The sequence below is a fragment of the Musca autumnalis genome, unplaced genomic scaffold, assembly GCF_047663935.1.
Source record: "Musca autumnalis isolate F117 unplaced genomic scaffold, ASM4766393v1 scaffold_4, whole genome shotgun sequence".
In the NCBI taxonomy this organism is placed as follows: Eukaryota; Metazoa; Arthropoda; class Insecta; order Diptera; family Muscidae; genus Musca; species Musca autumnalis.
The window spans coordinates 27,149,547-27,175,687 of NW_027411977.1; the positions used below are offsets into that span (position 1 = coordinate 27,149,547).

The 26,141-nt window shown below is 39.5% G+C and overlaps 1 protein-coding gene across 46 annotated transcripts in view; it reads left to right on the forward strand.

The window, feature by feature from the left end:
* Positions 1-25,593, forward strand: part of nwk (FCH and double SH3 domains nervous wreck) — a 49,536-nt gene extending 23,943 nt beyond the window's left edge. For 6 of the 46 annotated variants that reach the window (XM_073983884.1, XM_073983877.1, XM_073983893.1 and 3 more), the window contains 8 exons: positions 28-163; positions 3,674-3,855; positions 3,932-4,574; positions 8,950-9,003; positions 15,056-15,081; positions 24,591-24,702; positions 24,778-24,939; positions 25,003-25,593. In XM_073983884.1, the coding sequence (XP_073839985.1) occupies positions 28-163; positions 3,674-3,855; positions 3,932-4,574; positions 8,950-9,003; positions 15,056-15,081; positions 24,591-24,702; positions 24,778-24,939; positions 25,003-25,346 (1,659 nt within the window). In that variant the 3' untranslated portion in view covers positions 25,347-25,593. Of the gene's footprint in view, positions 1-27; positions 164-3,673; positions 3,856-3,931; positions 4,575-8,949; positions 9,004-10,075; positions 10,103-15,055; positions 15,082-24,590 lie in introns of all 46 variants that reach the window. The other 40 variants (XM_073983845.1, XM_073983891.1, XM_073983846.1 and 37 more) reach the window with 14 other exon arrangements.
* Positions 25,594-26,141: the final 548 nt, after the last annotated feature.

A 26,141-nucleotide genomic window follows, 5' to 3' on the forward strand; every position in this document is an offset into this window, starting at 1 on the left:
TGATTGCTTTATGCTTGCGTTTTGTAGGAAAATCCAAGTTCAGATTCATTCTACGACAGTGATAAGGAGGAGGCTACAGGTGGTGCAACTGCTGCAGCTGCTCCGACCACCAAGGAAGAGCCACAGCTTACAAGAGATCATACATTTAGTGATAGTGATGATGGTAAGTTAATAGATAACATCCAAATACTGGATTATCACAATGGACTTCAAGGTCTCCGAGTGGAGTTGCTGCCAGGATGGCAGTTACGCATCCTGAACCTATCCAAATACTGAACTTTGGTAGTCAAAGTATAAAATACAAAATTGAAATTATAAAATATAAATTATAAAATATAAAACACTTACTTAGCTGACCCATTTCAGAACATTTGTTCCATAGACCAAACTAAGAAACGATCTTCAATTCTCTCTGTTTAGTGCTTCGTTTTTTGGAATATCGCGCCTTGTCATCTCTTCATCCACTTGTTTGCGCCGTCTATTCCTTGGCCTGCCAATTCTGCGTGCACCGCCATGTGGCTCGAATATATATGCCCTATTAGCGGGTTCATCATCATCGCTCTTTCTTAGTATATGGCCTAGCCAACGCAATCGCTGCATATCGATACGTTTAAGTATATTGATATAGTTGTATAGCAGATACAGCTCGGGGTTCATACGACGTCGATATTCACCGTCAACGCAAATTGATCCCTAGATCTTTCGAAGAATTTTTCTCTCAAATACGCCAACCACTGCCTTATCTGCTTGCGCAAGTATCCAGGCTTCGGAACCATACAACAGCACGGGTAGTATCAGTGTTTTGTAAAGCGTTATTTTTGTTTGACGAGTTGTGGCTTTGCTTTTAAAGTGCTTACTTAAGCCAAAGTAGCATCTGTTGGCCAATACAATTCTTCTTTGTATTTCACAACTGATGTCGTTTGTTGTGTTTACGGCGGTGCCGAGGTATACGAATTCTTTTACTACCTCAAAAGGAATCAACTTCAACAGTCGGTCCGATCTCAATGGACGCATTGCGCGTCGACACCACCAACTTGGTCTTCTTGCCGTTTACCGCCAGACCCACTTTAGCAGATTTTCCTTCGACCTTCATAAAGGTATCGGTTACTTTTTTACTGATCGCCCCATGATGTCTATATCATCAGTATAAGCAAGTAACATTAGGCTATTGTTGTAGCTTGTGCCACTTCTTTTGACGTTTGCCTCTCGTATAACCTTTTCCAGGAGGATGTTGAAAAGATCACACAAAAGGCTGTCTCCTTGCCTGAAACCTCTTTTGGTACAAAACTCTTCGGAGAGGTTCTTTCCTATTTTAACTGAAGATCTTGTGTCAGTTAGAGTCATTTTACAAAGCCGAATGAGCTTTGCGGGGATACCAAATACAGACATGGCTTGGAATACCTTTGAACGTAGCGGGCTGTCGAAGGCTGCTTTATAATAGACAAAAAGGTGGGAGGTTTCGATCTGCATCTCTTAGGTCTTCTCCAGGATTTGCCGCAGGGTATATATCAGGTCACTGGTGGACTTGCCAGGTCTAAAGCCGCATTGGTATGGCCCCATTATTTTGTTGACCATGGGCTTTAGTCGCACAATATCCCTGACTCTATCTTGTAGGCGATAGAGAGAAGACTTATGCCCCTACAGTTGGAGCATAAAGTCTTATCTCCTTTCTTGTGGATGGGACACAGGATGCTCAGATTCCAATCGTCGGGTACGCGTTCTTCCTGCCAGATGGAGCTAACTAGCTGATGCATACACCTTATCAGTGTGTCGCCTCCGGTTTTAAACAGCTCGGCTGGTAGGCCATCAGCTCCTGCTGCCCTATTATTCTTCAGCCTGTTTATTGCTGTCTTTACCTCATCTTGGCCGGGTGGTGTACATTCAATACCATCTTCTGGGATTGGATCTGTGGTATCTTCGTCGACTTCGCTACTATTGGATACCAACAGTTTGGAAAAATGCTCTTTCCATATCCTTAGCACACTATCTGTATCAGTTACCAGATTACCTTGCCGGTCTCTACAGTAGGATGTGCCAGTTCCAAAGCTATCAGTTTGATGTTTCACTCTTTGGTAGAATTTTCGGATTTCATTCTGTCTCCTGTACATCTCGATTTGTTCACACTCCCGCTTTTCCATCTCTCTCTTTTTCCTGGGGAGAAGACGCTTCTCCTCTCTCCTTTTCTCCCGATACCTCTCTGGTGCGCTAAGCGTTGCTACTGTTTTTTAAAGTAGCTCGATGTGCCGCATTTTTCTCTTCGGTAGCAGCACGACACTCCTGGTCATACCATGGATTCCTTGGTGAAGGTCTCTGGTATCCAAGTACTGATTTTGCGGCTGTTTGCATGGAGTGGGCAATGTTTTGCCATTGTCCTGATATGTTATCGGGGCAAGGAGTGCTTTGATGAAGCAGTTGGGCCAGTTGAGTGGAATATGCAGTGGCTATCTGTTGTGATTGCAGCTTACCGATGTCCAACTTCCGTTTTGTGTCTGTTCGCACTTTGTTCGCTACGTTTAATCTGGTGCGTACCTTTACTGCAACAAGGTAGTGGTCCGAGCCTATATTTTCACCTGGAAACGATCGTACATCCAACACGCTTGATGCATGTCTTCCATCTATCAGAACGTCATCAATTTGATTTCTTGTTCTTTGATCTGGCGACAGCCAGGTGCCCTTATGAATATCGAGATGCTTAAATCTGGTACTGCTAACTACCATGTTTCTGCAGCTACAAAGTCTATCAGCCTCATACCATTGTCAGATGTTTCACTGTGGAGACTGAATTTCCCGACTGTTGGGTCAAAGATATTCTCCTTTCCAATTTTGGCATTAAAATCGCCTAGAATAATTTTAATGTCATGGGCAGGGCAACGGTCATAAGTTTCTTCTAAGCGCTCGTAAAATATGTCTTTGGTCTGTTCGAACTTGTCTTCAGTGGGAGCATGAGCGCAAATAAAGCTGTTGTTGAAGAATTTTGCTTTTAATCGAATAGCAGCGAGTCTCTCATTCACTGGGGTGAAGCTGGATGTTTTGAACCTCCAACCAACTACAAATCCGCAACCAAACTCATGCTTTGTGTCGTGGCAGCTATAATACAGTGCGTCGCCTTTAGGTGTTGTTGTGACGCCTTCCCCGTTCCATCGTATTTCCTGTATGGCTGTAATGTCGGCCTTGTACTTTTCAAGTACATCTGTCAATGCGTAAACTGCACCTTCTCTATAAAGAGTGCGAACATTCCAGGTGCAGATTCGCAGGTCATGGTCCTTAAAAGGTTTGCGGCGTTCGTTAACTTTAGATGGGTTTGTTTTTCTTTTCTTTTGTTTTTTCATAGTAGGCTGTTTTTTCTAGGGGAGAATTACTAACCGGACGCCCAAACCCAAGTTTTTAACGTTTTTATGGGTGAACGTGGGGCACATGTTAGCTCACTACCTTTAACGGGTGTTAAGGGCAGCTACCCAGGGAACAACACGGGGATGTCAGTGTCCACTTGAGATGAAAGAGGAACCAAGATAAATCCTGGGCTTTGCCATGTTAAAGGCGGTCAGGACCGTTCCTTGGTATCTTTCATCCCCTACGTCACACAAAATATAAAATATCTTTTGAGAGTTCCATTGGCAGTCAACATTTTCCCTTGGGCGTTTATAAGATCTCACCACTTCCCTCTTTTTTACAGAAACCGAAGAACATATACCAGAACCAACAACTCAAATACCTGCTATGAGTGCTAGTACCGGTTGGGAAGATCCAACTGAAGTTAATTGGGGTGGTGAAGAAGAGGAAGAAGAGCCTGAAGAACCCATTGTTCCTGAACCCAAAGAGGCCATATTCAAGTGTACCGCTTTATATAGTTACACTGTAAGTACCACCGCCGAGATACCACTAAGCTTTGCAACCTTCATAAATAATTTACTTTATTTTCATTCCTTTAAAGGCTCAAAATCCTGACGAATTAACAATTGTCGAAAACGAACAGTTGGAAGTGATTGGCGAAGGTGATGGCGATGGCTGGCTTAGAGCCCGCAATTATCGCGGCGAAGAAGGTTATGTACCGCATAACTATTTGGACATTGAACAGGATGCGGTGGCAGCTGCTAATGGTGGTAGTGGAGCTAATCAATTGCGTTCACAAATCTCTTTCTCATCTGTCGATTATACAGTTGACAATGAAGACCAAACGGTGGATTCAATGCAATCACCCGATCAAGTGTCGGTTATAATGGCACCACAGAAAAAGAAATCCGATGTTATGTACTGTATTGCCTTGTACGATTATGATGCTACAGCTGAGGATGAGCTTACCTTTGAGGAGGGTCAGATAATTAAGATTGTCACCAAGACAGCTCACGGTGTCGATGATGGTTGGTGGGAAGGTGAATTGGATGGTAAATTTGGCAATTTCCCATCTTTGGTTGTGGAAGAGTGCGATGAAAATGGTGAACCATTAACGGAGGGTGGTGATGAATCGCCACCACCCACAGCACCACCAAGTTTTGCACTACCTCCTGCCCCCGCACTACCGCCAGAGTATGCCCATGAATTGACCGAGGATATGTTTGGGTCACAAGATACAGCTGGTAAGTTGAATAGAATATACATAATTAGAATAAGTAATAAGTTATTATATCCAATATGACGGCCTATTAAGCTTAGACACAACAATATCAAACGGAATTCTTAAATATGACCTATTGGTCTTCTCTGAAAAGACATTTTATGTTTAGTTTATATATTTGTTATTTTAAATTTAATTTCTTTTATATTTTATTTTTCATATTTGTATACCCTGCACCATAGTATGGAGGGTATATTAAGTTTGTTTTTATGTTTGTGACACATCGAACTAATCATTTGCGACCCTATAATATATATATATATATATATATATATATATATATATATATATATATATATATATATATATATATATATATATATATATATTCTTGATCAGGATAAAATTCTAAGACGATCTAGCCATTTCCGTCCGTCCGCGTCTCCGCTTGTTGTAGTCATTCTAGCATCCGCAATAATTGAGATAAAACGCTAAAATTTTGCACCAGATTTTTTTTTCCATAGGCAGGTCAAATTTGAAGATGGGCTATATAGGTCCACGTTTTGGTATAGCCCCCATATAACGGAACAACCCAATTTAAGGTATTTTCAGGATTTTAGCTACATTTTCCTTCCAAATTGGATCCTATTTAGCACTTGGAGTTTCAAGAGATCAAAAAACTTTTGCACCAAAAATGGTAAAGATCCACGTTTTGGTATTACTTACTTAGCTGGCCCATTACAGAACATTTGTTCCATAGACCGAACTAAGAAAAGATCTTCAATTCTCGCTGTTTCGTGTTTTGGAATACCGCGCCTTGTCATATCTTCATCCACTTGTGTGTGCCATCTACTCTTTGGCCTGCCAATTCTGCGTGCATGACATGTGGCTCGAATTAAAACGCTTTTTTAGCGGGTTCATCATCGCTCATTCTTATTATATGGCCTAGCCAGCGCAATCGCTGCATCTCGATGCGTTTAACTATATTGATGTCGTTGTATAGCAGATACTGTTCGTGGTTCATATGACGTCGATATTCACCGTCAACGCAGATCGGTCCGTAGATCTTTCGAAAAATTTTTCTCTCAAATACGCCAAGCACTGCTTATCTGCTTGCGCAAGTACCCAGGCTTCGGAACCATACATCAGCACGGGTAGTATCAGTGTTTTGTAAAGCGTTATTTTTGTTGGACGAGTTGTGGCTTTGTTTTTGAAGTGCTTACTTAAGCCGAAGTAGCATATGTTGGCCAATACAATTCTTCTTTTTATTTCACAACTGATGTCGTTTGTTGTGTTGAAGGCGGTGCCGAGGTATACGAAGTCTTTTACTACCTCAAAATTATAGGAACCAACTTCAACAGTTGGTCCGATCTCAATGGACGCATTGCGCGTCGACACTATCAACTTGGTATTCTCGCCGTTTACCGCCAGACCCACTTGAGCAGATTCTCCTTCGACCTTCATAAAGGTATCGGTTACTTCTTTTACTGATCATCCCATGATGTCTATATCATCAGCATAAGCAAGTAACATGTGGCTATTGATGTAGATTGTGCCAATTCTTTTGACGTTTGCCTCTCGTATAACCTTTTCTAGCAGGATGTTGAAAAGATCACACGAAAGGCTGCCTCCTTGCATGAAAACTCTTTTGGTACAAAAATCTTCGGAGAGGTTCGTTCCTATTTTAACTGAAGATCTTGTGTCAGTTAGAGTAATTTTACAAACCCGAATGAGCTTTGCGGGGATACCAAATTCAGACATTGCTTGGAATACCTTTAAACGTAGCGGGCTGTCGAAGGCTGCTTTATAATCGACAAAAAGGTGGTAGTTGTCGATCTGCATCTCTTGGGTCTTCTCCAGGATTTCCCGCAGGGTAAATATCTGGTCAATGGTGGACTTGCCAGGTCTAAAGCCGCATTGGCATGGTCCAATTATATCGTTGATCATAGACTTTAGTCGTTCGCACAATATCCCTGACACTATCTTGTAGGCGATGGGGACAAGACTTATGCCCCTATAGTTGGAACATAAAATCTTATCTCCTTTCTTATGGACGGGACACAGGATGCTCAGGTTCCAATCGTTGGGTAAGCGTTCTTCCTGCCAGATGGAGCTAACTAGCTGATGCATACACCTTATCAGCGTGTCACCTCCGGTTTTAAACAGCTCAGCTCCTGCTGCCTTATTATTCTTCAGCCGGTTTATTGCTGTCTTTACCTCATCTTGGCCGGGTGGTATACATTCAATACCATCTTCTGGGATTGGATCTGTGGTATCTTCGTCGACTTCGCTACTATTGGATACCAACAGTTTGGAAAAATGCTCTTTCCATATCCTTAGCACACTATCTGTATCAGTTACCAGATTACCTTGCTGGTCTCTACAGGAGGATGTGCCAGTTCTAAAGCCATCAGTTTGTTGTTTCACTCTTTGGTAGAATTTTCGCACTTCATTCTGTCTCCTGTACATCTCGATTTGTTCATACTCCCGCCTTTTCATCTCTCTCTTTTTCCTGCGGAAAAGACGTTTCTCCTCTCTCATTTCCTCCCGATACCTCTCTCGTGCGCATCGCGTTGCTTGTGATTGTAAAGTAGCCCTATATACCGCATTTTTCTCTTCGGTAGCAACACGACACTCCTGGTCATACCATGGATTCCCTGGTGGAGGTCTCTGGTATCCAAGTACTGATTTTGCGGCTGTTTGCATGGAGTGGGCAATGTTTTGCCATTGTCCTGAAATGTTATCGGGACGAGGAGTGCTTTGATTAAGCAGTTGGGTCAGTTGAGTGGAATATGCTGTGGCTATCTGTTGTGATTGCAGCTTACCGATGTCCCACTTCCGTGTTGTGTCTGTTCGCACTTTGTTTGCTACGTTTAATCTGGTACGTACCTTTGCTGCAACAAGGTAGTGGTCCGAGTCTATGTTTGCACCTCGGAACGATCGTACATCCAACACGGTTGATGCATGTCTTCCGTCTATCACAACGTGATCAATTTGATTTCTTGTTCTTTGATCTGGCGACAGCCAGGTGCCCTTATGAATATCGAGATGCTTAAATCGGGTACTGCTAACTACCATGTTTCTGCAGCTGCAAAGTCTATCAGTCTCATACCATTGTCAGATGTTTCACTGTGGAGACTGAATTTCCCGACTGTTGGGCCAAATATATTCTCCTTTCCAATTTTGGCATTAAAATTTGGATCTCATGGACAGGGCAACAGTCATAAGTTTTTTTTAAGCGCTCGTAAAATATATCTTTGGTCTGTTCGTCCTTGTCTTCAGTGGGAGCATGAGCGCTAATAAAGCTGATGTTGTAGAATTTAGCTTTTAATCGAATTGCAGCGAGTCTCTCATTCACTGGGGTGAAGCTGGAGACCAGATGTTTTAACCTCATGTCAAAACTCATGCTTTGTGCCATGGCAGCTATAATACAGTGCGTCACCTTTAGGTGTTGTTGTGACGCCTTTCCCGTTCCATCGTATTTCCTGTATGGTAGTAATGTCGGCCTTGCATTTTTCAAGCACATCTGCCAATGCGTAAACTGCATCTTCTCTATAAAGAGTGCGAACATTCCAGGTGCAGATTCGCAGATAAGGGTCCTTAAAACGTTTGCGGAGGTCGTCAACTTTTGAGGAATTTGTTTTTCTTTTCTTTCGTTTTTTTGTAGTAGGCTGTTTTTTCTAGGGAAGGGTTACAAACCCGACGCCCAAACCCAAGTCTTTAACGTTCTTATGGTTGAACGCGCGGGACATGTTAGCTCACTACCTTTAACGGGTGTTAAAGGCAGGTGACGCCACGGGGAGGTCAGTGTCCACTTGAGATTAAAGAGGGACCAAGATAAATCCTGGGGTTTGCCATGTTAAAGCCGGTCAGGACCGTTCCTTGGTATCTTCCATCCCCTACCTCACCCACGTTTTGGTATAGGTCCCATATAATGGTACCTCCCGATTTAAGGTATCTTGAGGGTTTTAGCTTCAATTTTTAACCGAACTAGCTGCAATTTGACATTTGACACTGAAAATTACAATACAGTGTTGGGCACATAATTAGCACGTGACCAACACTCTAGGTCCTTTAGGACCTCTAGGACCTTTTGGTCCTAGTATTTTGACGTTTTTGGCAACATTTGCAGACCGGATTAGCTATAATTTGTCATTTAGGGTTTCCAGTGATCAAGAAACTTCTCCAACAACAATTATGGACATATGTAGGTCCACGTTTTATTGTAGCCCCCATATAACGGTACCGACCGTCCGATCAGAGTATTTTCTGGTGGAGAGTAGAAAAAGTTCGGCCTGGTCGAACTTACCGCTTTTTACTTGTTTATTTTTTGTTTTATATTTTTATTTTCTTACTGAGAATAATTAATTCCATTTTCTCTTTAATCTCTCTTTCAGATGACGACAGTGGTTATATACCAAATGGTGCTGCACCCAGTATGCCTCCTCCAGGTAATTGCCCGCTAAAAACCTCTTTTCCATTTAGAGGATTTGTGTACCTTTTCATGTCTCTTTCTCACTCAAAATCCTTTAGTCTAATCAACCATATAGATTTCTTGAGTTATTCTTCTTCTTTCATTTACTTGCGTTTTCGAATGATGCCAATCAAGAAAAGAAACCAAACCATTCCTTTTATTTTCAATTTTTTGTTAGTTTCACATATCTTTTACAACGTTTTTATTTTGTTCTCTTAACAAGTTTTTTCTCCCATTTTCATTATTACTAAAACAAGAACAACAATTTTATCATCATAATCCTCTTGCTTCTGTATATCTTTAGAGGTAAAACAAAAAAGAAATAGACTCAAGGAAACTCAAGTCTTTCTTTAAAAAAAAGACCATCTCTGTCTCTCCTTTAACACGATGTGTCTCAAACTCTTCTATTTCAAGTGTCTGTGTGTGTATAAGCGTGTTGGTGTAATGTTGGACAAGAGTCTGAAACAACAACAATAATGAATCTTAAATGAAAATCTGATATTTCCATCTCTCCAAATCTGTTCTTTCTTTCTTATCTAAAACTTCTAAAAATTTTAATTGAAAAATGTTTGAAAATTGTTAAAAAAAAGTTTCTCTAATCCCCATTTGTTTTTAAAATCTCAGTGTGTGGTTGTGTATTTTTCGTTTGATGTGTGTGTGTATGCGTGTGTCCGTTTCCTGTATATTTTTGTCTTGATTTCTTTACAGCAGCATATCTTACAACAAAACGAGTGACAACAATACGATGACGTCATCGCCTTAAAGAATGTCATCGTTATGTTAAAATGTTTTCTTTTTCTCTTGTTTTGTTTGTTATCCCCTTTATCACAAAGCAGAAAAAGAAGTTAAACAAAGATAAAGACGAAGATATAAATATGAAAAGACAATTAAATTGTTTTTACCTCGTGTGTTTTGTTATTTCTTTTTAAATTGCAATTTTGTTTTCTTTCTTCTTTTGATTTGCCTTTACCCAACGCTTTAAGTGTGATTTTTTCGATTTTTTTGGTTTGATTTTCAACAATTTATTATCTACTCCTTTCCGTTTTAAGCACCGAAAACAAGCACTGCCAAAAAGGGTAATTGTTGTACTACTTTTTGTTGCTTTTCAAATGTTAGTTTTACTTGGATGAACTTCCTTTTTTTCTCATTCTTTGGTAGATTTGATTTTTGTCGATGACAACCGAACATGGGTATTTGCTTACGAACTAAAAACCTATTATGTTTTATAAAATTTAATAGAAATAATTTATGTTGGTCAAAACCCGTGTTCGACAAAATATATAAAAAGTTTGAGTAGCGTTTTAATTTGATTTTTTATTAAGATATTTTCCTGATTTTTATAAATATTTTATATAGAACAATAAAAAATAGATGTAGGGTTTTATGGGTTTTTTATTTATGAGTTCCAATTTCATTTCTTTCGGGCTCCGATCGCAACAGTGACGTGGGGGATGAAAGATACCAAAGAACGGTCCTGACCGGCTTTAACATGGCAAAGTCCAGGATTTAACTTGGTCCCTCTTTCATCTCACTAACCTCCCCCTGGTGTCACCTGGGGTAGCTGCCTTTAACACCCGTTAAAGGTAGTGAGCCAAAATGTGCTGCCCGTTCACCCATAAGAACGTTGAAAGCTTGAGTTTGGGCGCAGAGTTAGTAACCCTCCCCTGGAAAAAGCTATGAAAAAACAAAAGACAAGAAAAAAATCCCTCAAAAGTTGACGACCCCCGCAAACGTTTTAAGGACATTGATCTGCGAATCTGCACCTGGAATGTTCGCACTCTTTATAGAGAAGATGCAGTTGCAGATGTGCTTGAAAAGTACAAGGCCGATATTACTGCCATACAGGAAATACGATGGAATGGGAAAGGCGTCACAACATCACCTAAAGGTGACACACTGTATTATAACTGCCATGACATAAAGCATGAGTTTGGTTGCGGATTTGTAGTTGGTTGGAGATTAAAACACCTGGTCTCCAGCTTCACACCCGTGAATGACAGACTTGCTACAATTCGAATAAAAGCAAAATTCTTCAACATCAGCTTTATTTGAGCTCATGCTCCCACTGAAGACAAGGACGAACTGATCAAAGATATATTTTATGAGCGCTTAGAAGAAACATATGACCGTTGTCCTGCCCATGACATTAAAATTATTCTAGGAGATTTTAATGCCAAAATTGGAAAGGAAAAAATGTCTTTGGCCCAACAGTTGGAAAATTCAGTCTCCACAGTGAAACATCTGACAATGGTATGAGGCTGATAGACTTCGCAGCGGCAAAAAACATGGTAGTTAGCAGCACCAGATTTCAACATCTCGACATCCAGATCAGAAAACAAGAAATCAAATTGCTCACGTTGTGACAGATGGAAGACATTCATCGAGCGTGTTGGATGTACGTTCGTTCAGAGAGGAGCAAACATAGACTCGGACCACTACCTTGTTGCAGCAAAGGTACGCACCCGGTTAAACGTAGCAAACAAAGTACGAACAGACACAACACGAAAGTTAGACATCGGTAAGGTGCAATCACAACAGATAGCCACAGCATATTCCACTCAACTAGCCCAATTGCTTAATCAAAGCACTCCTCATCCCGATAACATATCAGCGCAATATATACGATAACATATTAGCCGCAAAATCCATACTTGGATATCAGAGACCTCCATTAAGGAATACATGGTATGATCAGGAGTGTCGTGCTGCTACATACACACATATTTTCCCACAGCATCCCCGAAGGGACAAGGGGGACTTCTCTCATATCAACGAGTGTACGCCGATTCATATTGGCTCAATGATATGGGACCTACTGTTTATTGCCGAGTCCGAACGGCGTGTCTTAAGACACCACTTGTAGAGAAGTTTTTCATGGCTGAAATACTCAGGAAATGTCGCCAGCATTACTGAGGGGAAATTTTGCCACCGTTGTAAATTTGATGTTGCATGGCCTGGGATTCGAACCGCAGACCTTCTGAGTGCAAGGCGGACGTGCTAACCATTGCACCACGTGCTGCTACCGAAGAAAAAATGCGGCACGAGAGAGATATCGGGAGAAAAGGAGAGAGGAGAAACGTTTTTTCCGCAGGAAAAAGACGGAGATGGAAAAGCGGGAGTGTGAAAAAATCGAGATGTACACGAACCAGAATGAAGTCCGAAAATTCTACCAAATTCTATCCTCCTGTAGAGACCAGCAAGGTAATTTGGTAACTGATACAGATAGTGTGCTCAGGATATGGAAAAAACATATTTCAAAACTGTTGGTATCCAATAGCAGCGAAGACGACGAAGATACCACGGACCTAATCCCAGAAGATGGTATTGAATGTATACCGCTCAGCCAAGATGAGGTAAAGACAGCTATAAATCGGCTGAAGAATAATAAGGTAGCAGGAGCTGATGGCTTACCAGCCCAGCTGTTAAAAACAGGAGGCGACACGCTGATAAGGTGTATTTATCAACTAGTTAGCACCATCTGCAAGGAAGAACGAGTACCCGACGATTGGAACCTGAGTATCCTGTCCACAAGAAAGGAGATAAGACTGTATGCTGTAAATATAGAGGCATAATTCTACTCCCTATTGCCTACAAGATCGTGTCAGGGATATTGTACGAACGACTAAAGCCAATGGTCAACGAGATAATTGAACCATACCAATGCGGCTTTAGACCTGACAAGTCCACCATTGACCAGATATTTACCCTGCGACAAATCCTAGAGAAGACCCAAAATATGCAGATCGACACCTACCACTTTTTTGTCGATTATAGAGCAGCTTTTGACAGCCCGCTGCGTTCAAAGGTATTCCAAGCCATGTCTGAATTTGGTATCTCCGCAAAGCTCAACCGGCATTGTAAAATGACTTTAACTGACACGAGATTCTCAGTTAAAATAGGAAAGAACCTCTCCGAAGAGTTTTGTACCAAAAGAGGTTTCAGACAAGGAGACAGCTTTTCGTGTGATCTCTTCAACAACCTGCTGGAAAAGGTTATACGAGAGGCAAACGTCAAAAGAAGTGGCACAATCTACACCAATAGCCACATGTTACTTGCTTATGCTGATGATATAGACATCATCGGACGATCAGTAAAACAAGTAACTGATACCTTTATGAAGGTCGAAGGAGAATCTGCTAAAGTGGGTCTGGTTGTAAACGGTGAGAAGACCAAGTTGATGGTGTCGACGCGCAATGCGTCCATTGAGCTCGGACCAACTGTGGAAGTTGGTTCCTATAATTTTGAGGTAGTAAAAGGCTTCGTCTACCTCGGCACCTCCGTAAACGCAACAAACGACATCAGTTGTGAAATAAAAAGAAGAATTGTGTTGGCCTACAGATGCTACTTTGGTTTAAGTAAGCAGTTTAAAAACAAAGCCACATCTCGTCAAACAAAAATAACGCTCTACAAAACAATGATACTACCCGTGCTGATGTATGGCTCCGAAGCCTGGGTACTTGCGCAAGCAGACATGGCAGTGCTTAGTGTGTTTGAGAGAAAAATTCTTCGAAAGATCTACGGACCAATCTGCGTTGATGGTGAATATCGACGTCGCATGAACCACGAGCTTTATCTGCCATACAACGACATCAATATAGTTAAACGTATCGAGATGCAGCGATTGCGTTGGCTAGGCCATATCATAAGAATGGGCGAAGATGAACCCGCTAAAAAGGCGTATAAATACGAACCGCTTGGCGGTGCATGCAGGCCAAGGAATATATTGCGCAAACAAGTGGATGAAGAGATGAAAAGGCGCGGTATTCCAGAGTGCGAAACAACAAATATAGAGAATTGGAGATCTTTTCTTAGTTCGGTCTATAGAACAAATGTTCTGTAATGGGCCAGCTAAGTAAGTAAGTAATACCGAATATTCCGCTCTTTCGGGTGCCTCCCTCTCAAACGTTCAAAATTTTTTGCTTAAGTACACTTTAAGGCCTGCTCGAGCATAACTTTGGAGTTTTTATCGGAGGTTGTCATGGGTTCCTGATCAAAATGATAAATGTACTTTTTTATTGGCAAGTTTAAAATTCCTGAGATAATTGCCCATAATCTCTAAAAAAACCCTGCTGACACAAACAGATTGTTTATGTATGTCGATAAAAAAATGAATTCGTAAGAAACACTACCAAAATCGAGTGTGTTTTTCAAATTTGTTTTTTGTTTGGAAGCAAAAGCAAACAGGCTGTTAATAAAATGACTGCTGAGTACGATAACTCTCGTATCGAGAACCGGATTAGGTTTAAACTTTGCTTTATTATGTGAGTTAGTCATTGTGGCTCCGAGTACAATGATATATTTTTTCGAGGGCAAGTCCTATACTTTCAGAGATAATGGTCCCAAAGCTTCCTACACCAACTTCAATAACAGGAGACCACAATCTTGCTGTGGCCGGTTCTGTTGTGTAACTGATTTGAAAAATATAATTTTTTTTATTTGGAAGTTAGACATCAACCAAAGCTGTGAAAATATAAGAGTCTTTCTCCGTATATTTGTTGCGTCGGCGATATATTTTTTAATTAATTTCTTTTATTGTTAAAATACATTTGTATAATATTTACTGACAAAATAGGATTTGTTTATTCTATAAATCTTTATTAATTATTTATGTATTATAAAAAAAATATTTATTTATACCGAAAAGACAACACACACAAAACACAGCACGTTAAAACAATTGCATGTGATTTAACACAAATACTCCCAATTGCAATGAAACCCCAATTCTCCCCAGTACCACACAACAAGTTGTTTCTTTTTTATACTTCACACCACTGTCTGTCACAAGAACCCCTTTTCAAGATATACAAAGAAAAAAACAAAAAATGTTTTAATTCGTAGTTAGTGCTAAATGATTTTGTAAATTTGTTTTGCTGTTTTTCTTCATTATTTTCCTAAACACAAAAAATAATAACTAAATGATTTTATATAAATAAAATATATTATATATAATTCTAGACACTTAAGATTATTGTCTAAATTAAGTAATTTAATCAATCGTTTTCTATTTTATTTAATGCTTACATTAGTGCTCATACAAGAGCAGGACGATGAGGTAATTATGTGTGTTTTTATATATGAATGTTTATTTCACACAAGCTCTATTTATTAGCGAAAGAAACACGTCCAAGCTCTTGTGTTTTTTCAATTTTTTTTTGTTTTGAAACAAAAGCAAAACTAAAATTATTTCGAAAACTAAAGTTCGGGCGTGTTTCATTCGCACACATTCTTCTTTCGACATACAGAAACTGTCTATTAAAAAAAAAACGATAACAAAAAAATATGTGAAATACGTGTTATTTCCTTTGTGTACGAAATAAAGACAATTAGTACTAAAGGGGACCCACAAAGCTATATTCTATTCAAAAGTCAATCTGAACAGGTTTACATTAGGTACATTAGAAATGTGTCTCATTGGTATGTGGTTTTAGGAAAATGATTTTAGACCCCACACATACATATTTACATTAGGGTTCTGACTTTTTTACAACCTCGTATTCATGTATCATATTTTGATGAGTTACTACATAAGATTAGAAGATTAAAATCTTCTTCTGTTCATTTGGCTTCAGAAGAAGATATGTAGTGATCAAATGTCAACAATAATTATACGAAAATTAGATAAAATCTTAATTACAAAGTGAATCGGTAAAAAATAATTCACACACAAAATCATTTGAAAGTTGTTCCATATGACAAATAAACTTTCGAAGTCACTATAATCAGAGATATAATAGAAAATAAGCTTTGGATCCACACGAAATGACATAACCTTATCATCATTTAAAAGTGGTTTGTGCGGGACATTGTTCAATATTTAAATGGAATAAAAGTTATTATAATAAGCCAAATGGTGATTTATTCGTGCAACAGGAATTTTTGAGAATTTGTATACCCTTTCATACGGGCAAAATGTGCCAAGACCCCAAGTATGTTTGGACGAAATGTGTTTTAGACAATTTGGAGTCGTTTAAGCAATGACCGTCCGTCTGTCTGTCTGGCTGGTGAGCACGATAACTCTCGAACGGATGAACCGATTTGGTCCAAAACTTGGTTTTCGCAATATTTTGTCCAAACTTAGTTTAAGTTCGAAGATGGGTTATATCTGTCCACTCCTTCCGGTACCTTTCCCACAAAAGTTCGAAAATGTTTGGAAAATTTGTGCGCCCGATAACTCTTGAAGGGAGTAACCTATTTGGTCTACCAAACATAGATGAGGTTCCAATATGGACTCAATCGGTTCGCTCTTTCGGGTACCTCCCACACAAAATTTCGGAATAGTTCAGGTTAGGACATGCTCTCGAATCGCCATCATTTTTGTTGTAAGAAGTTGTACTCACTGCCCCGCCTACGGTGGTACATGTTTCATCAGGGGCAAGTCCATATTTCCTGAGAAAATAGCCTGAAAGTTGCAAAAATCCCTTTGGTACCGTGTGTAATGGTTAGAGCGCTAGATAACTCTCGAACGGATCTGCCGATTCGATCCAAAATGTGGCCTTCACAATATTTTGTCCAAACATAGTTTAAGTTCGAATATAAGCCATATCGGTTCACTCCTTCCGGTACCTCCCCCACAAAAGTTTGAAAATGTTCGGGAAATTTGTGTGCACCGATTTGACCCATACCTTGCACATCGCGAAATGGACTCAATTGGTCCACTCCTTCGGGTACCTCCCACGCAAAATTTCGGATAAGTTCAGATTAGGACCTGCTCTCGAATCGCTCTGATTTTTGTTGGAATAACTTGTATTCACAAGTTTCATTAGGGGCAAGTACATACTTCCTGAGAAAATAGCCTGAAAGTAAATGGAGCACAAAATAACTCTCGATCGGATCTGCCGATTCGGTCCAAAATGTCGTAATATTTTGTCCAAACATAAATTCGAAGATAAGCCATATCGGTCCACTCCTTCAGGTACCTCCACCACAAAAGTTCGGAAATGTTCGGCAAATTTGTGCGCACGACAACCCTTGAATTGAGTTACCGATTTGGCCCATACTTTGTACATCGTGAAATTTCTACCAGACTTAGATGAGGTTCCAATATGGACTTAAGCGATCCACTCCTTCGGGTACTTCCCACACAACATTTTGGAATAGTTCAGTTTAGGACTGTCCACCATACGACGGTACAAGTTTCATCAGGGGCAAATCCATACTTCCTGAGCAAATAGCCTGAAAGGTGCAAAAAATCCCTATGACACCGTGTGTAGTGGTTGGAGCCCAAGATAAATCACGCTCGGATCTGCCAATTCGGTCCAAAATTTGGCCTTCGTAATATTTTGTCCAAACTTAGTTTAAATTCAAACATTGGCTATATCGGTCCACTCTTTCAGGTACCTCCCTCACAAAAGTTCAAAAATGTTCGGAAAAAATTGTGCGCACGATAATTCTTGAAGGGAGTGACCGATGTAATCCATACTCTGCACATCCTAATATATCTGCCAGATATAGATCAGGTTCGAATATGGACTATATTTGTCTAATCCTTCTGGCACCTCCCACACAAAATTTCGGATAAATTCACTTTAAGACCTGCTCTCGAATCACTTTGATTTTTGTTAAAGCGATTTGCATTCGCTACTTTCATTACGACTTGCGAAAACAGCCCGAAAGATGTAAAAAATAAACCCTATGTCACCATATGTGGCGGCCACGCCACGATATCACTTGACTGGGGCAACCAATGTGGTTCAAACTTTGGTTCTCCTAATATTTTGTCAAAATTTAGTTTAACTTCTAAAATGGCCCATATCGGTCGTCCCTAAAGGTTCCTCCCCCACAAAAGTTCAACATTTGTATCTTAGTGCAGTTAATTCCTAATCCACATTTTTGTCGGCAAGTTCAAATGTTCAAAAAGGGCCGTAGATGAAAGCAAAGCCGACTGACACTTCTTTACTTGTTGCAAATAAAATGAGTATTATAGTTCCGACCTACACGCCATAGGCTTCATTTTATTTCTCACAATGTCTGGATGCTGTTGTATTTTTTTACATATTTTGTTCAAACATAAGCGCTATTATTTCAAAAACGTATTTGCAAATACGTACAAATTTCTAATAAATGTGATTTTTCGCGAATACATTGAGACATTTCAGGAGTATTTTGACATCATCGCAAAGGGTACAAATTCACTTAACATTAATAAGATATAACAGCTTATTATATCAAGCCGCGAGTTTTTTTAGAATTTGTTCTTAATATTAAAACTCAAATGGTCAATGTTATTTACAAAAACTTATTTGGAATGTCGATTTTTTTCTTTATATATGTACCAAAAATCATTCATGTAGCATCAACAATTTTTTGAATTTTTTTAAGATTTGAAAACTCAATTTTACAAATTTTTGCCCATATATTTATATCTTTTTATATAATATATATAATTTCATTTCATATATCATATCAATTAAAAGTGGTTTGTGCGGGACTTTTTTCAATATTTAAATGAAATAAATGTTATTATAGCCAATACTAAGCCAAAGGGTCATTTATTCATGCAACAAGACATAATTTTTTGAGAAAAAGTTTTCATAGTGCTTTAAAAAAAAATCAACATGGTTTGTGCTTGACTTTTTATATCCTCCATTATAATATGGAGGGTATAATTAAATTTGTCATTCCGTTTGCAATACATCGAAAATTTCATCGGAGAACATATAAAGTACATATTCTTGATCAGGGTAAAATTCTATGTCGATATAACCATGTCCGTCTGTTGAAATCAAAATACAGCTCGCAATTTTTAAGATAGAGTTATGTACTTTGGTATAGACGTTTCTATTACTCCTAGGATATTTGGTATTGAAAATACCGTCTGATTTTCGGTATTTTGAAGGTTTTAGATTCATCATCACATCGAAATGGCTGAAATTTTGTACTTAGTATTCGTTGGTGGTTAGAACTTTTCCCCAGCATTTAGTCGGCATAGACCCACGACTTCATATAGCCCCCATAGAACGGTATATCCCGTTTTTCGGTATTTTGAGGGTTGTGGCCTCAATATTCCTTCGAAATGGCTGTAATTTGGTATTTAGTCTTCAGTTGGGGTATACAGCTTTCCATATGAAATTTGTCGGTTTAGAACGGTACCTCCAGATTTTCTGTATTTTGAAGGTTGTGGCTTCAATATTCCACCAAAATGACTGAAATGTGGACCTTTTTTTGAAAATTTTTGATGGGAAAGTTTCGTGACTTCGGGGAATTTCAAATATCAGGTTACGAATAATTCAGTCAAAAAATGTAGGCACAACCATCGAAATCTGGAGGTAGCGTTAAATGGGGTCTATACCGAAAAATGAACCTATATTGAACATTTTGGTAAGTGGTGTGAGCCCTAAAAGCCTTAAATGTCAAATTACAACTAGTTTGGTCGAAAATTGTATCTAAAATCTTCATAATACCGAAAATCGGGAGGTAACGTAATATAGGATCTATACCTAAACATAGGCCGATATAACCCATCTTCGAACTTGACCTGCCTATGGCAAAAAGATTTTTGTTTGCAAAAATATATATTATAAATAATAAACAATTATGTGATCATCATCGCCTTAACAGGCAAATAGGTTTCGAAGATGGTGCAGATTAAGGTCTGCTTCAAAATCGTTTCCATTTTTTGTGGATTAATGGGAAGACCATACTTCCTGATATAATGGCCCAAGAGCACTGAAAATGCAACTCTCAACTTGGTTCTTATTTCTTCAGGTTATATGCACTTTAAGGTCACTTCTGGTATAGTGGATAGTAATTTTAACAAGTAAGAAAAGCGTTAAGTTCGGTCGGGCCGAATTTTTTATACCCTCCAAACACAAATTTTATCCATTTCGGTGGATTAATGTGGCCACAACCTTCAAAATACCGAAATTCGGAAGGTACCGTTCTATGGGGGCTATATGATGGCGTGGACCTATACCTACAAATTTCTGGGGGAAAGTTTTATACGTCTAAAGAAGACTAAATACCAAATTTCAGCCATCTCGGTGTGATAATGAGGCTAAAACGTTCAAAATATCGAAAATCGGGAGATATCGTATTATGGGGGCTATATCAACACGTGGACCTACATATATAAACATTTTATGGTAGAAATATTTCTTTGCCTCTGGAAACACAAAATACAAAGTTACAACCGATTCTTTGGTCAAATGGGTCAAATACATTCAAAATATATTAAAATGACGCGTACTTTATAAGGGGCCTTATATGGGGGCTATACCAAAACGTGGACCTATATAACCCAACTTTGGTAGGAATGTTTTCTGACCTCTGAAGACACAAAATACCAAATTACAACCAATTCTGTGGTCAAATGGGTCTATATATATATTAAAATGACGCGTACTTTATATGGGGCCTTATATGGGGGCTATACCAAAACGTGGACCTATATAACCCAACTTTGGTAGGAATATTTTTTGGCCTCTGGAGACACAAAGTACCAAATTACAATCAATTCGGTGGTAAAATGGGCCAAATATCTTAAAAATTCCTTAAAACGACGACGCGTCACGCGTCGTTTTGTATGGGGGCTATACGAAAGCGTGGACCTACATAGCCCGTTTTCAATACCAAAAGTCCTACGTAAATATAACATATTTTCCCAAAATTGCATCAACCTACGTCAATCCTTTCGGAAGCTAGAGTGATTTCCACAGACGGACGGACATGGCTATATCGATGTTGAATTGCACGCTGATCAAGAATATATATCTTTTGTGGGGTCTACAATGATTATTTCGAGTAGTTACAAACGTAGTGACAAACTTAATATACCCCCATCATATGGTGGAGGGTATAAAAAGTTGGTAGTATTTGGCTAATAATATATAAAAAAAATATTTTTTGTGAGAAACCAGTACTTCCAAAATACCAGCCCAAAAGTGAATTTAAATCAAGGGTTTTACTGCAGATAGTCTGTATGGTCTCTATTACAGTGCTAAAATGTTATTCTCCATATTTCATTCAATAATTACACGGAAGTTCCAAAAACCTATCAAGTGGACGAGGACTCAACCAGAGCAAGCTGTATGATAGAACAGTGATGGTGGCGCTTGAGTTATAAAAACCTTTGATACTGTCATGTACTCCGCTCGTCCGTCTGTGTTTCTTGTTGGAGCGCACGATAACTCTCGAACACATTATCAAAAGTTTGGATTTCGCAATGCTTTATCCAAACTTATCTTAAGTTCGAAGATGGGCCATATCGGTCCACCCCTCGGGTACCTCACCCACAAAAGTTCAATTTTTTCGCCAAAATTATGTGCACGATAACTCTCGAAGGGACCAGCCGATTTAGTTCATATCGTTATATTTCTACCAGACATAGATCAAGTTCGAATATGGACTTTATTGGTCCATTCCTTCGGGTACCTCCAACGCAAAATTTCGCAAAAGGGCAGTTTAAGACCTTTTTTCGAATTGTTTTGATTTTTGTTGTTGCAACTTGTATTCGCTGTCTCCACCAAGACGGTACAATCTTTTTCAAGGGCACGTCCATACTTCCTGAGAAAATCGCCCGTAAGCTGTAAAAACTCTTCGGTACTATGAGTAATGACTGCATCGCCCTCTCGAACGGATCAGCCGAAACGGTCCTAAATTTGGGTTTCGTAATATTTCGTCCAAACTTAGTTTAAGTTCGAAGATAGGCCGTATCGGTCCACTCCCTCGCAACTTGTATTCACTGCCCCCCATACGACGCTACAAGTTTCATCAGGGGCAAGTCCATACTTCCTGAGAAAATAGCCTGAACGTTGCACAAAACCCCTATGACACCGTGTGAGGTGATTGGAGCGCAAGATAAGTCTCGAACGGATCTGCCGAATGGGTCCAAAATTTGGTGTTGGTAATATTTTGTCCAAACATAGTTTAAGTTCGAAGATAAGCCATATCGGTCCACTCCTTCAGGTACCTCCCCCACAAAATTTCAAAAAATGTTCGGAAAAATTGTTCGTACGGTAACTTTTGAAAGGAGTGGCCGAATTGGTTCATACTTTACACATCCTTATATATCTACCAGATATAGATCAGGTACAAATATGGACTATATTTGTCCACTTCATCCAGTACCTCCCAAACAAAATTTCGGATAAGTCCACTTTAAGACCTGCTATCGAATCACTTTGATTTTTGTTAAAGCAACTTGCATTCGCTGCCTCAATTACGAAGGTGGCAAATCCACACTTCTTGAGCAAACAGCCCGAACAGTGTAAAAATCTCCTATGGCACCATATGTAGTGGCTGGAGATCCACTTCCATAATGGTCAATGTCGATACATTCCTTTAAGTATTTCCTCCGCAAAACTTTTGCTCTTTAATCTTAATCAACATTTTTGTCGTTTCATACGCCCAAAATTTTTAAAACGTTTTTTGGGAAAAAATTATTTCAATATACACAGGCTGAGGGTATATCTCTGTCAGCCAAGCCGACTGATACTTTTTTACTTGTGTTTTTTTACTGACCGCTAATGTTGTCAGTTTGAGCACATGCGTGTTCAATTTGTAATATTTCGACCACAAACGGGCTCACATTGACCACGGTACGTTATCAATTCTCGAAATAGTCGAAACTTATTTCGATCACAAACGGTGTTGGTATACTATCGACAACGTATGTAGTCACTTTGACCACGTATTGTGTCAATTTCTTTTGGGTTTGTGTCTGTCGAACTACCTTTAAGGGGTTAACCTTACTTGTCAATTTCAAAAAAATCGAAAAAATAATTTTAATGTACCTCACAATGGCTACCTGCTGGGAATTCCCTGAAATGAATTCACTTCAAACCTATAAATGAGACTCGAAGACGTACACTGGCCTACTAAATTCTAATCCATATGGCGAGGTAGAAGTCACAAAGAAGGAATGTATCGGACACGTCCAAAAGCGTATGGGGTCCCGCCTTCGAAGTTTAGTAAAAAGTAACAAACAGCTGGGAGGCAAACGAATGTTGACAGGAAAATTGATTGACAAGCTCACTGTCTACTATGGACTTGCAAATCGACGCCATTTAAATTCAATTCACGATATGCATGAGGCAAAATGGGCGACATTTGATCATTACAGTTCAAGCGATACAAATCCACGTCACGAGAGATGTCCAACCAGTGAAGACTCGTGGTATTCATATCAACGGGCTCGGGCAAAAAAAGAGGCTTTCATACACGATTACAGACCACTTCCATCAAATGTTTTGGATGTTATTAGACCTATATACTTAAATCGCTAAGTAAAGAGTCTTTACTCGAAAGATGCGTCGGCGTCTTCAATTAAAATAGCAACGAAAGCTTCAATCAACTTATTTGGAATATTTGCCCCAAAACCCTTTTGGGCAACTCGTAAATTTAGCAGCTTACATTGCGATTGGTCTTTTTAACGAAGGTACAAAATCATTGTTATTTTATTTGAGCTCGATCGGAGTGAGCTGTGGACAAAACTCACACGGATATGCTAAAAAAAATCGACCAAGCACGAATTGCACTGGCAGAGAGACGTGCGGCCGAGTGCACTCATGAAGAAAGAATGTTGCGAAGGCAACACCAAATTTCCATTTTACAAGCTACATCGTCGGTTGAAGAGCTTCTGTATGGACCAGGAATAGATGACTTCTTGTAATTTTACCAAAAATACACAGTCTTATTTTCCGGGACACAGGATTGTCAGATTCCAATCGCCTAGAATAATTTTAACGTCATGGGAAAGACAACGGTGTCACGTTTTTTCTAAGCGCTTGTAAAATATATGTATCTTTGGTAGCAAGTCTTTCATTCACTGGAGTGAAGCTGGAGATCAGAAGTTTTAACATCCGACCAACCACAAATCCGCAGTCAAACTCATGCTTTGTGTCATGGCAGCTATAATACATTGCGTCACCTTTAGATGTTGTTGTAACATCTTTCCCAATCCGTCGTATTTCCTGTATGACAGTTATATCGGCGTTGTGCTTTTCAAGTACGTCTGCCAATGCGAAGACTGCACCTTCTCTATAAAGAGTGCGAACATTCCAGGTGCAGATTCGCAGATCATGGTCCTTAAAACGTTTGCGGGAGTCGTCGACTTTAGAGAGTATTGTTTTTGTTTTCTTTTGTTTTTTCATAGTAGGCTGCTTTTTCTAGGGGAGGGTTACTAACCCGACGCCCAAATCCAAGTTTTTAACGTTCTTATGGATGAACACGCGGCACATGTTAGCCTACTACCTTTAACGGGTGTTAAAGGCAGCTCCCCACGTGACACCCCGGGGCGGTCAGTGTCCACTTGAGATGAAAGAGGGACCAAGATAAATCCTGGACTTTGCCATGTTAAAGTCGGTCAGGACCGTTCCTTGGTATTTTTCATCCCCTACGTCACCCAGATTCGCAGATCATGATACATAAAACTATTACGGGGTCGTCAACATTTGGTTGATTTGTTTCTCTTTTACTTAGTTTTTTTAATGGTAGTAGAATATTTTACAAGGGAGGGTTACCAACCGCTCGGCTTGGGCGTCTTTTAAAAATCCATAGAAATAATTTATTTTGTTCTATAATTGATATGCCTATTAATATACTATATTTCAACTTATTTTACAGGACGATATCGAGGAAGATGGTAATCCACCACCATCGCAACCGCCACCTTCGTTTGCTGCACCCTCATTAGGCGGTAAGGTCCAAAAGGACAAAGGGAATACTCTCAATTTAGGTATGGCACAAATTATTGTTACCGCTGCAACCCCAATGGTTGAAGACGGATCCGATAAATCTTTCCCTCCAGCAGAAGACAAGGGCACTGATGGTGATGATAGTAATAAAACTAAGCCAGTTGGTGGTGCCGGTGATGGTGGCGGTGGTGATGATGATGACGATGATGATGTGGACAACAGTAAAAAGAAGCCAGCTCAGGCCACCAAACAAAAGGATATACCACAAATAATAGAAGGTAATGAAGTCTTAGAGGCTGAAAGTGTAACAATAACACTAACCTCGCCTACACCCAATCCAGAGGATTTACCCTCATCCGATCAGGAACATGATTCATCTGAAGTGCAACCGCTGGAAGAGGCCGAAGATCCATTTAATGAGAAAGCAAATGCTGCTGCAGCAAGTGAGGCGGCATCCGCCGGATTTGAGGCGAATTTCGAAGCCAATTTTGATGCGAATTTCGATGATGCCTTTGCCCATGCCGGAGGCGGTGGCGGCGGAGGCCCACAGAGTGTAGATGAGTCCAGACATGAACAGGCCGATGATGCACCCAAACAAGTTGTAGGTGGTCGGGCCAGTATACCCGAAGAATTAGATTCAAATCAATTGGCAAGATTACAAAATTTAAAAGAATCTAATGCTTAAATGTGAGGGTGTATGCTACCACAACAACAACAACAACAAGTAGAATAAAAACAAGGAGAATTATAACATTAGCAATAAGTTATATAGTGCAATAAGTATCTATCTGTTTATATATAAAATACATATATGTATACATATAGAAAAAAACATTCCAAATCGACACATAAAAACCACACATAAATTACAACAAGTGTATTATGAATATTGAAATTTCAATACAGTTCCATATTCACATAGAAAAAGAAAATACTTAAACAAAAGGGATCAAATTAGATCTCTCGTAAATTAGACTCCTCAAAGCCTTTTAGTTTAAACCAATGTTCCTTGCAAAAAAGAATGGATATTCATCTTTGCTTTATTGGAAAATTTAATTCATGTACGTCGTACTTGGGTTAGGTTGACAAGTATCTTCGTCCTGATGTATATCCAGCTAGCGATATTCCAAATGTGCTCTCTTAAATTTCACACATTCCCCTCTTAACAATCATTGTAAGGGAAAGCCACTTCATTCTAGCTTCCTTTGTTGTTTCGGCTTCAGTGTAACTTAAATATAAAATGTATGGAAATAATTCTCATGGAAATTAACAATACATTTAGTATGCCTTCTTCCGTAAGATGCCACAGTAGAAAGAAACAAGTAAGAAAGGCGTTAAGTTCGACCGTTATCGGGTAGCGTTCTATGGGGGCAATATGAAGATGAGGACCTACACCGACAAATTTCCGGTGGAAAGTTTTATGCTCCCAACGAAGACTAAATATGTACGGGGGTAGCAGTCAGGTGTGGAACTGTCGAGA